Source organism: Melospiza georgiana, chromosome 2 (genome assembly GCF_028018845.1).
Source record: "Melospiza georgiana isolate bMelGeo1 chromosome 2, bMelGeo1.pri, whole genome shotgun sequence".
NCBI classification, from domain to species: domain Eukaryota; kingdom Metazoa; phylum Chordata; class Aves; order Passeriformes; family Passerellidae; genus Melospiza; species Melospiza georgiana.
Window position 1 is genome coordinate 118,013,712 of NC_080431.1, and position 17,778 is coordinate 118,031,489.

General features: G+C 40.3%; 1 protein-coding gene across 3 annotated transcripts in view; it reads right to left on the reverse strand.

Moving 5' to 3' along the window:
* The window catches only part of DYRK1A (dual specificity tyrosine phosphorylation regulated kinase 1A), a 95,328-nt gene that overhangs the window by 4,339 nt on the left and 73,211 nt on the right, over positions 1-17,778 (reverse strand). For all 3 annotated transcript variants that reach the window (XM_058045795.1, XM_058045794.1, XM_058045796.1), the window contains 8 exons: positions 10,453-10,545; positions 9,157-9,345; positions 8,239-8,386; positions 5,178-5,464; positions 3,312-3,458; positions 2,870-3,010; positions 2,297-2,603; positions 1,739-1,863 (listed from right to left, as the gene is read on the reverse strand). In XM_058045795.1, coding sequence (XP_057901778.1) covers positions 1,739-1,863; positions 2,297-2,603; positions 2,870-3,010; positions 3,312-3,458; positions 5,178-5,464; positions 8,239-8,386; positions 9,157-9,345; positions 10,453-10,545 — 1,437 coding nt within the window. The remainder of the gene's footprint in view (positions 1-1,738; positions 1,864-2,296; positions 2,604-2,869; positions 3,011-3,311; positions 3,459-5,177; positions 5,465-8,238; positions 8,387-9,156; positions 9,346-10,452; positions 10,546-17,778) is intronic.

The window sequence follows — 17,778 nt, forward strand, 5'->3', positions numbered from 1 at the left end:
CAACACCATCCAACCATCCAACACCATCCAACCATCCAAAACCATCCAAAACCATCCAACCATCCAAAACCATTCAGTCATCCAAGACCATCCAACCATCCAACACCATCCAACCATCCAAAACCATCCAAAACCATCCAACCATCCAAGATCATCCAATCATGCAAGACCATCCAACCATCCAACCATCCAAGAGCATCCAATTATCCAAGATCATCCAAGAACATCCAAGAACATCCAACCATCCAAAACCATCCAAGACCATCCAATCATCCAAGACCATCCAACCTCTGACCACCTTGTCAACTGAGTGTCACATCCAGTCAGTTCTTGAACAACACATGAGAGATTAAATTATTCATATTTATGCCAAATGTTAACCAAGCCATGAAGTTGCACGATTATTCTAGAAATGAAGGCATGCCCTTAAAATTAATTTCCAAGACTTTTCTATCTTGAACAATATATGAGAGATTAAGTTATTCATATTTAGGCCAATTTTTTAAAATGTTAACCAAGCCTTGAAGCTGCAGGATTATTCTAGAAATGCAGGCAAGGTACTTAAGAATAATTTCCAATACTTTTCTATCTTGAACAATATATGAGAGATTATTTATGCCAATTTTTAAAAAATTTCAACCAAGCCGTGAAGCTGCATGATTATTCTAGAAATTCAGGTATGTACTTAAGATTAATTTCCAATATTTTCTATTTTGAACAACACATGAGAGATTAAGTTATTCATATTTATGCCAATTTTTAAAATCTTAACCAAGCCTTGAAGCTGCACAATTATTCTAGAAATTCAAGCATGCCCCTAAAATTAATTTCCAATACTTTTGTATCTTGAACAACACACAAGAGATTAAGTTATCATATTTATGCCAATTTTTGAAAACATCAACCAAGCCTTGAAACTGCATGATTATTCTAGAAATGCAGGCAATGTACTTAAGAATAATTTCCAATACTTTTCTATCTCGAACAACACATGAGAGATTAAGTTATTCATATTTATGTCAATTTTTAAAAATCTTAACCAAGCTTTGCAGCAGCACAATTATTCTAGAATTTCAGGCATGCCCTTAAAAATAATTTCCAACACTTTTCTATCTTGAACAATATATGAGAGATTATTTCTATTTATGCCAATTTTTTACAAATGTTAACCAAGCCTTGCAGTTGGACAATTATTCTAGAATTTCAGGGATGCCCTTAAAAATAATTTCTAATACCTTTCTATCTTGAACAACATGTGAGAGATTAAGTTACTGCATTTATGCCATTTTTTAAAAATCTTAACCAAGCCTTGAAGCTGCAGGATTATTCTAGAAATGTAGGCATGCCCTTAAAATGAATTTCCAATACCTTTCTACATATACCTTATGGAAAATGAATGCACATCCTGAATGTTATTTTCAAACACTTAAAGGAAGTCTGATAAGTGACTTTGGTGTCAAAATTATAGGAGCAGCTTTACATTATAGTAATAATAACAGCATTTGTATAACACTTAGTAAAATAAAGCCCTGACCTCTGGCTCAGGAGCCTGGAGAGAATCAGCAAAGCAAATGAAATTAAAATGTTGTAGCTCATACCCTGCAAGGTGCCAACAGCATTAGAGGAACCACTGGAACAACACAGCTGATTAAAGGCTACTAAAAAAGCAGTTTTTGTCTACACAGCAATGAATGATCTACACTGGGGAGAATCCATGGTTCTGAGTGCCCTGCATTACCTGTGGGCTGTGTGTCTCACAGTCCATGGCCTGCACAGCAGCAGTGAAGTGCCCACCGCTGTGTCGATGCTGGTGCGTGGGGTCCGACCGCGCCCTTCCGCTGTTGCTCGTGCCAGAAGATCCACCTGGAAAACCCCAACGTGCTCAGTGACCCAAGGGACACAGAATTTACAGCTATCAAACAATGGCAGCATGGAAGGTTTATAAAGTGCTTCAAGGGAAAAGTATAAGATCTATGTTAATCACTCACATTTTTGCTCATCTAGTTGGGTTTTTGGGGGTTTTCTGTTTACCTGTTCCAGCTGATTAAAATAATTGTATAGCGATCATGACTGGTATTTTTTTGACAGTATGGAAAAAAATTAACATTTCAGAGAATCATGGAATATTCTGAGTTGGAAGAGACCCACAAGGATCATCCAGACTCCCAACAATCCCACCTGGGCACCCCTGGCAGTGCTACCAAAGGCTCCTGAAGCTCTGGCAGCCTCAGGGCCGTGCCCATTCCCTGGTGAGCCTGTTCAGTGCCCCCCAAACCTGTTGATGACCAAAACCCACCTGAGCTCGAAGATGTACTAGAGGTGGTTCCTGAAGACTGTGACTGCTCCATGGCAGGACTCGTGGACACGCTGTTACTCGTGTTGGTACCTTCGTCCGCCGTCTTCTTGAAGAAACTGTGCTGCAGGGCGTAGTAGGGCTGGATTCGTGTCTTGGGGTCATAGTCAAGCATCCTTAAGATGAGGTCTTTGAACTTCAAGTAGTCAGCTACAGTATGACCTGACTCCCCAGCACGGCGCCCGCCCGGCCCTCCTGTCTCGACTCCCAGGATATTGTGGAGTTTGCGAGTTGCCGGTGGTTTGTATTCCTGTGGGGAGGGAGGAATGGCTGGCAATCAGTGTGTGAAGCACAGATTCTGTACAAAAACTCAAATCAAATCAGAAAACTGTTCAACACAACTGGAAATGTTATTTAATTGGCAAGACAGAACAAAATCAACAACAAAACTGCATTTTCAGTAGGATGACGCAAAACAAACAACTCAGCTGCGTTGACAACGCAAAACAAAGTAACAACTCACCATTTTATATGTTTTTTTAATATATTTATTATTAATCTAATTGTTTTACCTACCCTTTTTCCATCTTTGGTCTTCTTCAAGTTCCAAGTGCTATCTGGCAACTTCTCAAAGAACTTTCTTGCTTTGGGTGCTTGGTCGAGGATGTGGGTTGGTGGAATCCCCAAAACTTCCACTATTTTATTCATCTGATCCACCTGTCCCAAATAAAATGGGTTGGTGAAGGACAAGTGACAGCCAGCCCAGCTGTGGCACAAATGTCAGCTATTCACACAAGTTCTAAGCTAATTAATTTAAGAAAAATTTAATATGGACAAACCAAATTAAGGAGTAAGAGGGAGACACAGAAAATGATGAATAGATAATTTTGTGTCCTGACAAAAGTCCTGTTATTGATCAGAATTACCAGATTTTCCTAATTTATGCATTCTAATTAAACAGATGAAAATCATGATGGGGATTAACAACAAAAACCCCAATTCCTGGGAGATAACTCACCTCATTTGCCCCACTAAAGAGAGGCTCTCCAGTGTGCATCTCGACTAAAATACACCCAAGGGACCACATGTCAATAGCAAGGTCATAAGGCATTCCCAGTAGCACCTCTGGTGATCGATAAAAACGACTCTGGATATATTGGTATATCTGCAAGAAAAGCATCTCCAAGTCACCATCACACACAGCACCCCAAGGGACTGAAAATCCCAAGAGACAAAACACAGCTGCCATGAAATCCCATTCTGGTGCAGGGAAAGAGGAGGTGTCAGGGATAATAAAATATATACATGTATTACATTAATAAAAGTATCTAATTGTTAATTTGCACAAAAAGAGCAGAAAGTTCAGCTTGAGTCATGTCATGTTTTTGTAATTGTGATTCTTAATATTTCAAAATTATCTTATTAATGATAAATAATGGAATTGGATAAACAATTCAGATATGATTTCACCTGGTCTGTTCCTTCAGCCCTTCCTTTTAGTTTATAACAAAAAGTTTTTTTATTAATCTAAATCTGTCTCATTGCTGCTTTCAATCCAATATTCCATATTCTGATCCACTATTCCTAAATTTATCCTGGGAAAAGGCAATGGGGTGCTGCTGACCAGTGCCAGCTCCTCAAGAGACGATTGGGGCACTTTTGGTGACCTCAGTCCATGAATTCCTGAATTCTTTTCCTACAGATCCAAGCTGCAGTGTCATAATCATAAACAGGGGACATGCTAAAGGAATGCTCAGGGAAAGAGGAATATAAATGGAATAAGACAATAATAAAAGAGTATCTTTATTTATTTATACTTAATTTTTTGTTTTATTTATTAGCACTGCAGATTTCTACCAACAAGTGCTGGTGCATTCTCCCCTGAGAGCCAAGGAGAAATAAAAAACCATGGAAAATTTAAAATATGGTGGATTTTTATCTACTGGGACACTAAAGGAAGTGGTAGATTGTCAAATTGTTCAAAATAAGGTGTGGATGTGACACTTTTGGACTTGGTTTAGTGGTGAACGTGGTGCTGCTGCTTCATGGTTGGACTTGATCTTAAAGATCTTTTCCAGCCTTGACAATTCTGGGATTTTGAGTTCTTGTGGACTGTGGATCTCTATTTAAAATTGAGTTATTATTTTAAAACTGTTGTATTTGCATTTCCCCTAGATGAAGGGAGGAATGCTGAATCTGACTCCATGTTCTCAGAAGGCTAATTTATTACTTTATGATATTATATTATACTAAAGAATGCTAAACCATACTAAAGAATACAGAAAGGATGCAGACAGAAGGCTGAAAAGATAATAATGAAAACTCCTGACTCTGTCCAGAGTCTTGGCACAGCTTGGCACTGATTGGCCAATGAGTTAAAATAATTTACATTAAACCAATGAAACAATCACCTGTGGTAAACAATCTCTCAAGTATTCTTTAATATATTGTATTAAAGAATGCTATACTAAACTATACTAAAGAATACAAAAAGAATAGTTAATGAATGCTAAAAAGATAATAATGAAAAATTTGTGACTCTCTCCAGAGTCCTGGTACCACTTGGCACTGATTGGTCAATGAGTGAAAATAATTCACATTAAACTAATGAAACAATCACCTGTGGGTAAACAATCTCCAAACACATTCCAAAGGAGCAAAGCACAGCAGAAGCAAATGAGATAAGAATTGCTTTCCTTTTTCTCTGAGGCTTCTCAGCTTCCCAGGAGAAAAATCCCAAGCAAAGAGATTTTTCAGAGAATGTGAATGCCACATAAAACCATCACGAATGAAGCTCAATGAGCTAGATGAGTACCACAACATAAAAATCCTGCATTTTTCACCAGCACAAACAGAATTCTCACCGACTTCCCCCCAAACTCACCCTCTGCCCAAGCTGACACGAACTGCCAAAATCCACGATCTTGATGGCGCTCCTTTTGGGGTTGCAGAGCAGGATGTTCTCTGGTTTTAGGTCACAGTGAATGATGCTGAGCTCGGGGGTGGCCAGGAAGAGCAGGGCCGTGCACATCTGCTGCGCGAACTTGCGCGTCAGGTTGAGCGACACGCCGCGGAAGTTGGTGTTCCTCAGCAGGTCGTACAGGTTGTAGGACAGCATCTCAAACACCAAGCACAGGTGGTTCCTGAACATGAAGTGACGCTTCAAATGCACTGGGGAAAAAGGAGGAAATGGCATTAATGCACTCTGGGAAGGAGGGGTTGTTACAACACAGCACGGAGGAAGGAGGAGCGTCAATAAAATAACGGAGCGTCGTTTTTCTTCCCTGGGTCTGTGGTGTTCACAAAATGTTTCTGCCAAGGAGGCAGAAATTTCTGTCTTGGAGGACAAGAGGACATTTCCACATCCTCAGGTGCACCTCAGTAAAATCTTGTGAAATCTTTCAAATGATTTAATCAATGTGTAGGAAGCTGGGCACTGAGTAAATAACCGTGCTGGGTTTTTTCCTGGTTCTGTGGTGTTTGAAAAATATTTCTGCCATGCCAGAGGTACAGAGGGGCATTTTACACATCCTTGGGTGCAAAATCTTGTGGAATCTTTTAAATGCTTTAATTAATGTACAGAAAGCTGAGCACTGAGTGAAACAAGAACATCAGCTTTTTCCTGGTTCTGTGGTGTTTATAAAATATTTCTGCCAAGGAGGCAGAAATTTCTGTCCTGAAGGACAAGAGGGCATTTCCACATCCTGAGGTGCACCTCAGTAAAACTGGAAAATCTTGTGAAATCTTTTCAATGCTTTAATCAATGTGTAGGAACTGAGTAAAATAAGAGCATTGGGTTTTTCCTGGTTCTGTGGTGTTTATAAAATATTTCTGCCAATTTCTGCAATGCCTGGGGCACAGAGGGACATTTTATACACCCCTGGGTGCAAAAACTTGTGAAATCTTTTAAATGTTTTAGTCAATGTATACAAAGCTGGGGACTGAGTAAAATAAGAACATCAGCTTTTTTCCCTGGTTCCGTGTAATTTACAAAATATTTCTGCCACGCTTGGAGGACAAGAGAACATTCCCACATCCTCAGGTGCACCTCAGTAAAACTGGAAAAACTTATGAGATCTTTTAAATGCTTCTGATCAATGTGTAAGAAGCTGAGCGCTGGGTAAAACAAGAACATCAGGTTTTTTCCCGGTTCTGTGGTGTTTACAAAATATTTCTGCCAAGGAGGCAGAAATTTCTGTCTTGGAGGGCAAGCGGGCATTTCCACATCCTCAGGTGCACCTCAGGAAAACTGGAAAATCTTGTGAAATCTTTTCAATGCTTTAATCAATGTGTAGGAAGCTGGGCACTGAGTAAAATAAGAGCACTGGGTTTTTTCCTGGTTCTGTGGTGTTTGAAAAATATTTCTGCCATGCCTGGGGTACAGAGGGGCATTTTACACATCCTTGGGTGCAAAAACTTGTGAAATCTTTTAAATGCTTTAATTAATGTACAGAAAACTGAGCACTGAGTAAAGAAAGAACATCAGGTTTTTTCCTGGCTCTGTGGTGTTTATAAAATATTTCTGCCAAGGAGGCAGAAATTTCTGTCCTGAAGGACAAGAGGACATTTCCACATCCTGAGGTGCACCTCAGTAAAACTGGAAAATCTTGTGAAATCTTTTCAATGCTTTAATCAATGTGTAGGAAGCTGGGCACTGAGTAAATAACCGCGCTGGGTTTTTTCCTGGTTCTGTGGTGTTTGAAAAATATTTCTGCCATGCCTGGGGTACAGAGGGACATTTTATACACCCCTGGGTGCAAAAACTTGTGAAATCTTTTAAATGTAGGAAGCTGAGCACTGAGTCAAACAAGAGCATTGGGTTTTTCCTGATTCCATGGTTTTTACAAAATATTTCTGTCGTGCTTGGAGGACAAGAGGACATTTCCAAATCCTCAGGTGCACCTCAGTAAAACTGGAAAATCTTGTGAAATCTTTTCAAAAGCATCTTTTAAGTTTATTGAAAGTTTAAGCATCTTATTTAAGCATTTTATTTAAGTTAAAAGCATCTTTTAAGTTTATTTAAAAGCATCTTTTAAATGCTTTAATCAATCTGTAGAAAGCGGGGCACTGAGTAAAATAAAGGCATTGGGTTTTTTCCTGGTTCTGTGTTATTTACAAAATATTTCTGCCATGTTTGGAGGACAAGAGGGCATTTTCACATCCATGGCTGCACCTCAGTAAAGCTGAATTAACCAAAACCTGGTGAAAGGATTATTATCAAAGTAAGTTATCACTCTCTTACATATACAGAGGAAATATTTAATTGTGAGAAGAATTTAAAATACACAATGACATCACTGCAATTTATAAGCTGATTACTTCAATTAATAAAACTGATCAATAATCCCAAGGAATTGTATCAATTTCCTTTCAGTTTATGAAAGGAACCAATCCAAGACTTTTTTTTTTATTAAATAAATTGAAATATTCATCACATTCCTCTGTTCAGAGGCCAGCAGGGTTTGCCACTGTCAAACCTTCAGGTTGCCACAAGAAAACTGAAATAGGAAAAACATTTCAGGGAAAAAGCAACACGCTCCCCTTTCTGGGAGAATAAAATCTTGAATATGAGCACCATGAGAATTCATACTTTTAATTAAGGTGGATTTTTGGTCAGCTTGGTGCCCATGGATTTGTTTTCTCCATTCTCCCACAGCAGCTCCTTCTGTGTCCTTTACAACTCACCTGAGATGGAACATTTTGCTCCCACCCTGGTGCCATTTCCTGCCACACATCCTTGTCCAAATCCCTGTTCTCTCACCTTGGTTCCAGCTCCTCCCCAGAGTTCCTGAGCTTGCTGGACCCACCAGCTTGGCAGGAACCACCAAATATCATCACAAATATTCCACAACAGATCTGGCAATCAGCTGGAAGCAGCCTGAGCTCCACAGCAAGATCCAAACCGTTCATAATGCAATAAAAATGAGGAGCAATTAATCCCATACCTATGTAGTATTTCATCTCAGTGTCATGTTTGTTCATCAGCTCGAGCAGCCTCACTTCAATCTGGGCCTGGTTTAGGAAAGCCTTCTTGTTTTTGATGATTTTGATGGCCACCCACTCCTGCTCCACTCGGTCATAAGCCTTCACAACCTGCAAGAGAAAAATCCATCAGGAAAACCCGACTTCCAAACCCATCCAAACTCCCTTGTTCAAGTTTCTGAATTCAGAATTCTTCTTTTTAATCTTATTTTTGTTCTGATGATACAATAAAGCTACAACTCATTTGATGTTTATTGCAGTGATGTCACTTTATATGCAAATAAAATTATCTAAACCAATACTGTAAAAGGACTGGTAAATCTGAGAAAAACTAAAACCAACAAAATAAAATCTCCATCCTGATCCAGCTGTCATTGTTAAAGCAGCTTCAAATCCAAATATTTCCCTCAAATTCCCGAATTCTGACTGAGAGAAGGTGTTGGCTGCAAATTTAGCCAAGGCTGCAGCCTTGGCTAAAGCTGCAACCAGACAAAACAAATGCTGCTAATGACATTTATAGGAGGTAAGATCCAGCACTAACTATTGTTTTAAGTTAAAAACCCAATTCAAGCTAAAAACCTAACTCAAACTAAAACCAAAGTAAAAATCTAACTCAAACTAAAAACAAACTCAAGTTAAAAACGTCACAGATGGCAAAAGGTGGAGGATTTCTCATTGTAAAATGCAACACGCACTGAAATAGAATTAAATGTTTTCTGTAGTAACATGAAATAGCACAAGATCTGAGTGTCTGAACAGGCACTCAGGATAACAAGAGTGAGAAAAAAGGGTTTTAATTTCAAAATAAAGCAGAACTAACACTCCAAATGAACCACACCTGTGATCCACAGTAATGATGAGAACACCTAAGGAGCCTTTACCTGTCCAAAGGATCCTTTGCCTATCAAGGAGTCGATCTCATAGCGGTCCATCCACTTCTCCCCATTTTTCACAATGTAGTCGTAGTTGTCATCATCATAACCATCATTGTAAACTTTCCTCTCCTTTTTGTGACTGGAATCATCTCCCTGGCCCTGCTGATGCCGCCGTTTTTTTTTTGCATAGTAAACCTGGAGGGGAAAAGGAACTTCCTTAAGAGCCTTGCTTAGAACTGCAGCTCAAGAAAAGAGGAAAATCAACTTTTCTTCAGCATCCTGTGCTTTGAAAGTGGAATTTCTACAAGTGAAAACCAAGCAAGCCTCTCCTCCTATTGCTGTGGTTGAGTCAGGTCATAATTCCAAAGGAAAGTCTTGAATAACTGAAAAACTGGGAAAGCAGAGCTGAAGAAATGTACTGACACTAATAAATAATAATAATAACTCTGATAAATGTACTAACACTAACAAATAATAACTCTGATAAATGTTCTAACACTAATAAATAGTAACAATAACACTCATAAACATAGTAATACTGATATGGAGTTCATGGGTGCCAAAGGAACAGAAACACCCCAGCACAATGTGCACACAGTAAAATTCAAAATGTTCACTAGCCTGGAAACAAGAATTACCATTGATGTTCCCACAAAACTGGGAAAGAATTCCAAGAAGTCATTAATCACCATAAAAATATCTTCACAATCCCTTTAATTGTCAAAAATTTCAAACTAACTGATGCTTTCCTCTGTTAACCTGAACAACTTTATATTTTCCATTTGTCTATAATATTTCATTCAATAATTAAGGAAAAACACTTCAGCATTTTCCTTATAAGCTAATCACCATAAAAGTATCTTCACAATCCCTTTAACTATCAAAAATTTCAAACTAACTGATGCTTTCCTGTGTTAACCTGAACAACTTTGTATTTTCCATTTGTCTATAATATTTCATTCAATAATTAAGGGAAAACACTTCAGCATTTTCATTCTAAGCTCTTAGAAACATTAATAAAGTTTTATTGAGCTCAAAGTGTGCTTGTGCCACTCATTGAGCTCCTTGTCCTACAAGCTCAACATTTGTTTATAAAACAACAGAAAATAAATCCCAGGATAAAAGATTTCCTGTGTGCTGGACAGAAAGCAGGACTGTGACAGCCATGACCTCAAACAGGACGTGAACAACTGAGAGAAAACCTGATTTTTTGGATCTCTTGATGAGATTATTTGTAAAAAATCCATTTAAATCACGTGTTGTAACAAACATCAGTGCATTGAAGGCAGCTGCAGGCATTACCTCATTAATATGCTTGTAAGTTTTGATCAAATCTACGGAGAGTTTCCTCAGTGGAGCAGTGGCTGGATCACGAAAAGTTTGGGGCATCCGCCTCTGGAATGGGAATATGACAGAAATTAGAATAAAAATAGGAATTTAATCGTATAGTTACTGCATCAAACTGTGAAATTCCTCACAAAAATGAGCTATTTAAATGCAACAGTTTTTTTTTAAACTAACAATAAGAAAAAGCCTACACCCAGTTTAGTTGCTTTTTGATATATTCATCATTTTTAATGTATTAAGAATTTTTCAATAAGGGTAAATTCCAAGATTCCTACCTCTCCTGCCACTACACCCAAAAAGTTTAATCCAAATCTCCTTTGACAACAAAGACTCTCCTCCATCACTCCTCCCCCTCAGGACTGACACATGAACTGTCACCACATTTAAGGTACACACATATTTAAGTTCACAGGAACTGCTGGAGAACTGGGCCAGCTCATCACATTCAACTGCATTAAATTCCAAATAAATATTGGAATCAAATAAAACCAAAATCCAGGACTACCAAGAGACAAACCATCTCCAAAAGCTGTGCCCAGCACTGCTGGACAAGCTCTGGGAATTCTGTCCCACCCAGCCGGAGTCTGATGGGGACTCTGGAGAGTGGCTGATCCCTCAGCCTGCCCCTGTCTCCATCCCAGAGCACAGGGCACAGGGCTGGGGCCAGGTGGCTCTGGAATGTCCCCAGGAGGAGCCCCCAGAGCCCCTCTGGGCTCTGCTCAGGGCTGGGCACTGCCCAGGGCAGAAGTTGTGCCTCCCGTGAGGGGAATTGCTGGGCTCAGGCCCTGCCCGTGGCTCTGGGGCCATTGCTGGGCCTGGAGCAGAGCCTGGGCCTGCTCTGAGCTCTGCACACAGGGACAGACACAGGGACAGACACAGGGGCAGACACAGGGACAGACACAGGGACAGACACAGGGACAGACACAGGGACAGGCAGAGACAGACACAGGGACAGACACAGGGACAGACACAGGGACAGACACAGGCACAGACACAGGGACAGGCAGAGACAGACACAGGGACAGACACAGGGACAGACACAAGGACAGTCACAGGGACAGGCAGGGACAGACACAGGGACAGACACAGGGACAGACACAGGGACAGACACAGGCCCAGGCAGGCCCAGGCAGGGCTCAGCCCCTCTCTGTCCCTGGGGCTCCTCTCCAGGCTGAGCAGCCCCAGCTCCCTCAGCCTTTCCTGGGCACGGAGCTGCTCCAGGCCCTTGCTCAGCTCCAGGAGCTCCTGGCCCTGCTGTGCTGAGGAGCCAGAGCTGGGCACAGCAGCCAGAGGTGCCCCCAGGGCTGGGCACAGGGGCAGGGTCAGCCCTCACCTGCTGGCAGTGCCCATCCCTATGCCCCACAGGACACTTTGCTGGCCCAGGGACAGCTCGGTGTCCCCAGGTCCTTCCCCAGCCTGGGCTTGGTCCCCTCAGGGTGCAGGACAAAACCCCAGTGTGAGTTTAAGCAACTCCACCAGAGAAAAGCCTGTTCTGTGCATGTTTTCCATGAGAATTATTGAACTAATAAATGAGTTATTAAATGGAGGTGTCTAAAGAAGGCCTGGAGGTGGCACTCAGAGCTCTGGGCTGGGCACAGAGCACAGCTGGGATTCATCCTGGAGACCTTTCCCAACCTAAATGATCCTGGAGTTCTGTGATAGCAACTTGAAGAAGCAGAGTTCACCTCCTGTGACTGAGGAGAGTTTGCCATTGCCAAGTCTACCTTCTAGTTTTTATACAATAACCTAATAGTTATAACAGTTGCTATACAAATAACTACTTTTCCTTCTATGACAAAATAAAAAGAATCACATCAAAGTGACCCAAAAAAGGTCTCACAGAAAGAAATTATAGAGAGTTTGTGCTTCTGAAACTGGACATGCACTGAGGTACCAGAGGGACCACCCTAGAAAGCCAAACTCCCCTTCTCCTCCTGTGTGGGCAGGGGAAAAACCATTAATTTTATTTTATTACAAGTACAAGCACTTTGTAAACATCAGGAAACTGTTTGAAAGTTTCCTAAACAAACCATCAGACATTTACAAAACATTTTTGTTTCTTCCTTTCATCTGGCAAACAAATGTGGCCCATGAAATAAACCCCACCTCAAGGGGATCTTTAGGATCTCTCCCTCAGCACTGAGCAGCAGCAAGTCCTGACCCAGCTGTCATTGATAGAGCAGCTTCAAACCCAAATATTTCCCTCAAATTCCTGAATTCTGACTGAGAGAAACTGTTGGGATATGGGAACACCGGTGGGGCTTGCTGGGGAAAGAAACCAGGAGGTGGCAAAGGAGTATCAGGAATATTGGCAGGGCTGCATGAGCAGAAGGGGATTTGATTTTTGAGGGAAAAGTCTCAATGTGGAAGAACTCCATAGTTCAGACCAACTATTCCCACAAAAAATTGCTCTGATTTGGAAAGAGAGTTTGTATGCCAAGTCTTGATGTTTATTTTTTAATTTATAAGTCAAATTTGCTGGCTTACTACGAAAATAAAGATCTAATTCCCACTCTGAAATAAACAGTCTGGTGAAAAAAAAATCTGAATTATCATAATTGAAAAATTGTAAATAATTCAAATTCTGCAGACTGCTACAGCCAGTCCCTTCTTTAACAATTGTGCATTTTTACAATCACGCATTTCTGAGCACATTCCTGAACCTGTATGAACTTCTCAGAAGTTTAATTTTGCTCCACTGGGTTCACAAAGTTTTGGGATGAATCTTTTTCCTCACACTTTTATACTGTGAAATTTGCAATATTCACTTCTTTTTTCAAGTAAATTATTTTTCAAGTAAATTATTTTTCAAGTAAATGATTTTGTTCCCTGCTCCATCATTAGGAGTACAGAATTTTACTCCTGATGATGGAGCAGGGAACAAAATAATTTTGTGTTTTATACAACAACAGTGTCCAATCCTTTATTGTTGGGGTTACTCTGATTTTTCACCTGGATTTAAGGAATGCTCAACCACCAAAGAAAGGGAAAAGGGAAAAAAAGGGGAAAAAAAGGGGAAAAAAGGGGAAAAAAAAGAAAAAGGGAAGGGAAGGGAAGGGAAGGGAAGGGAAGGGAAGGGAAGGGAAGGGAAGGGAAGGGAAGGGAAGGGAAGGGAAGGGAAGGGAAGGGAAGGGAAGGGAAGGGAAGGGAAGGGAAGGGAAGGGAAGGGAAGGGAAGGGAAGGGAAGGGAAGGGAAGGGAAGGGAAGGGAAGGGAAGGGAAGGGAAGGGAAGGGAAGGGAAGGGAAGGGAAGGGAAGGGAAGGGAAGGGAAGGGAAGGGAAGGGAAGGGAAGGGAAGGGAAGCTCCCATTTCACAAGCTTCAGTCTCTATCTGGTGGCCAGACAGCCACACTGCAAGCTCAGACCTCCCTCAAACCAGAACACAATTCAATGAGCTGCTGCATCTCAGGTCTGAGAGACAAGAAACTACTTTAATTACAATTTTAAATTGTAATTAAATAATAAGGAAATAGCCATAAAAATGTCCCATTTATGTGTCCTCAACACACTGGTGACAAAGCACATTTTATGGCAACTGTGACTTTTAACTCAGCCATTGGGGATGGAACACACAACAAATTCCTCTCTTCATGGGCATTTTCTTTTTTTGTCCAAACAGATGGTATTGCTCCTTTAAAAAATATTTTTATTATGGAGAATCCTGAGCTGTCTATGGGATGCTTTAATTCAGATTTTTTTTTAAAAAAAAGAAAGAACCACCAATATCCACATTCATTAAAATAAGAAAGAAAAAAAAAAGATAAATTCAACTTGTGCATAGCACATGTTCCACTTCATAAACAAAATAAATAATGAAGATTTCATTGTGTCAGGTCAACTTTTGGCAAGAATTCCAAATTTAATTGTTTCATTGACTTGCATGGCCTCACTGATGACAGAGACTGCTAAAGTTAAACCATCATCAACAATAATGTTGAACAGGTAGTGGGAATATCTGAATTAAGGATTTTAAACTGGTGCTACAGCATGAACCTGGCAATGATCTTGATGAGGTCAATAAAATCTCTGACCAAGATATGGTTAGAAAACCTCAAATTTTACAGATAATTTTATATATATATAAAAAAAATTTAGAGTATATAATATATATCACATTATATATTCAAGATCATATTTTATATATTGTAGGTTACATATTATATATTGTATGTTATGTATTATATAGTATATATTATATACTATATATATTATGTACTACATATATTATATACTATATATATTATATTATATTATATTATATTATATATTATATTATATTATATTATATTATATTATATTGTATTATATTGTATTACATTGTATTACATTGTATTACATTGTATTACATTGTATTACATTGTATTACATTATGTTAGATATTTATTTTATATATTATATATATTAGTTTTATATATGGTATATCTGTCTTTTAATATATGCAAATGATGTTAGATAATCAGAGCTGGAAAGGTGTTTAACATTCAGCCTGACCTTCCCATTCCAGGTGTTTCACAAAAGCTGAACCACTGGAATTTGTCACCAAAATCTCACCTCAGCTCCTTTATCAGGTAAATCAATTTTCTAATAATTTTGTAATTAAATGAAAAGAGTTTCAGGCAATCTGAGCATCAAAACAGAGCAGCAAAAAAGAGAAACTTTGAAGTTGTGACAACTTTTAAGCCCTTATCTTTCATTCCCATCAGGCTGTGTTGAACTCAAGATGGAACCAGTCAGAACTGGACAGAGAAATGTGAATTTATTGGCACTGCAGGAGAAAGATCCCAGAGATCCCAACTCTCGTGTTCTCCCTGGACCGTGTGCTCCCACACTCCCTGAAACTCCAACACTCAGCAGCCACAGCCAGGACCCCTCCTGCCAGCACAGTCTGGGAAACAAAAGCCTTAAAAAAGAACTCCTGAAGGAAAAAAATGTAAAAAGACAGAGCTGGAAGGTTTAAAGTGTAATTTAAAACCTCATAAATAAGAGAAAAACAAAACAATCTGGCTGCTCTTGGAGTATCTTCCTGGAATTCTTTGATCCTTGTCAGTGATGGGTGTGGGGACCACAGCCAGAAGAAATAAGTGCAAGAGAAAATGATGTAAATAATTTTTAAGACCAACTTATATGTAATTATTTCTATTATTTACATTTACCATAAATCCAGATAATTTATATAATCTGAATATAAATTGTCATTATTGTTCCCTAACCTTTAATCTGCAGCTGTGAGTGATTCCCTAAAAACCAGAATATGGCCTGCAAGTCACTAGAACCCCAAATGGAAGCAGGAGTAAAACAAATTCACATTTATTCTCTGCTAATGAATTAAAATCATTCCAGGAACCTGAACCAGATACTCCATAAAAAAATAGGAGTCAGTCTGCAGCAAAAACACAAAAATAACTTGATAATCTAATGTAATCTAAATACATAGACTGTATAGAATTAAAATATAAATTACCATTATTGTTCCCTAACTTTTGATGATTCCTGTGAATGCTTCCCCAAACACCAGAGTATGGCCTGCAAGTCACGAAAACCCCAAATGGAAGTAGGAAAGGAATAAAACCAATAAATTCACATTCCCTTTTTCTGCTTATGAATTAAAATCATTCCAGGAACCTGAAACAGATACTCCATAAAAAAATAGGAGTCAGTCTGGAGCAAAGACACAGAAATGACCTGATAATCTAATGTAATCTAAATACATAGATTGTATAGAATTTGAATATCAATTGTCATTATTGTTCCCTAACTTTTGATGATTCCTGTGAATGATTCCCCAAAACCCAGCATATGGCCTGCAAATCACTACAACCCCAAATCCAAGCAGGAATAAAACCAATAAATTCACATTTATTCTCTGCTTATGAATTAAAATCATTCCAGGAACCTGAACCAGACACTCCATAACAAAAGGAGTCAGAAGAAAGGAATAACGGGGCAGAGCACCGTGAGGGAGCTCGGGGCGGGCCTGGGCTGAGGCGGCCCGGGAGCAGCGCGGCGCCGCGGCCAGCAGAGGGGGGCGGCGGCCCGGGAACGGCTGCGAGCGGGAAAACCCCCATTTCCCGAGCAAAATCCCCATTTCCCGAGCAAAATCCCCATTTCCAGAGCAAAACCCCCATTTCCAGAGCAAAATCCCCGTTTCCCGAGCAAAATCCCCGTTTCCAGAGCAAAATCCCCATTTCCCGAGCACAAATCCCTATTTCCATAGCCCAAATCCCCATTTCCATAGCGAAATCCCCATTTCCATAGCCCAAATCCCCATTTCCCGGGCCCAAATCCCCCTTTCCCGAGCAAAATCCCCATTTCCCCAGCCCAAATCCCCATTTCCCGAGCAAAAATCCCTATTTCCCAGGCCCAAATCCTGACTTCCCAACCCCAAACCCCGATTTCCAGAGCCCAAATCCCCATTCCCCGAGCCCAAATCCTCCTTTCCTGAGACCAAACCCCCATTTCCATAGCCTAAATCTCGATTTCCAGAGCCCAAATCCCCATTTCCTGAGCCCAAATCCCAATTTCCAGAGCCCAAACCCCACTTCCCGAGACCAAAATCCCATTTCCCAAGCCCAAATCCTCATTTCCAGAGCCCAAATCCCAGTTTCCAGAGCCCAAATCCTCATTTCCAGAGCCCAAATCCCCATTTCCCCAGCACAAATCCTCATTTCCCCAGCCCAAATCCCCATTTCCCGAGACCAAACCCCAATTTCCAGAGCCCAAACCCTGATTCCCCTAGCCCAAATCCTGACTTTCAGGGCCCAAATCCCCATTTCCAAATCCTGACATTTCCAGAGCCCAAATCCTGACATTTCCAGAGCCCAAATCCCAATTTCCAGAGCCCAAATCCCCATTTCCAGAGCCCTCTGGAAGGGCTCACCCTTCCAAACAAGTTATTTATGGGGCACCCAAATGGGCTATTTTAGGGCACCCAAATAAGTGACTTTTAGGGTTCCAAATGGCGTTTTAGGGCACCCTAACAGTTTACTTTTAGGGCACCCAAAGAGGTGACTTTTAGGGTACCTACATGAGTTACTTTCAGGGTTGCCAAAAAAGTTCTGGGGCCCCCAAACTGATTACTTTTAGGGTACCCAAATGGGGTGTTTTAGGGCACCCAAAAAAGTTACTTTTAGACCACCCAAACTGGGTATTTTAGAGCATCCAAGAAGTGACTTTTAGGGTACCTAAATGAGTTACTTTTAGGGTATTCAAAGAAGTTCTAGGAAACCCAAACTATTTATTTTTAGGGCACACAAAGAAGTTATTTTTAGGGCACCCAAAGAGG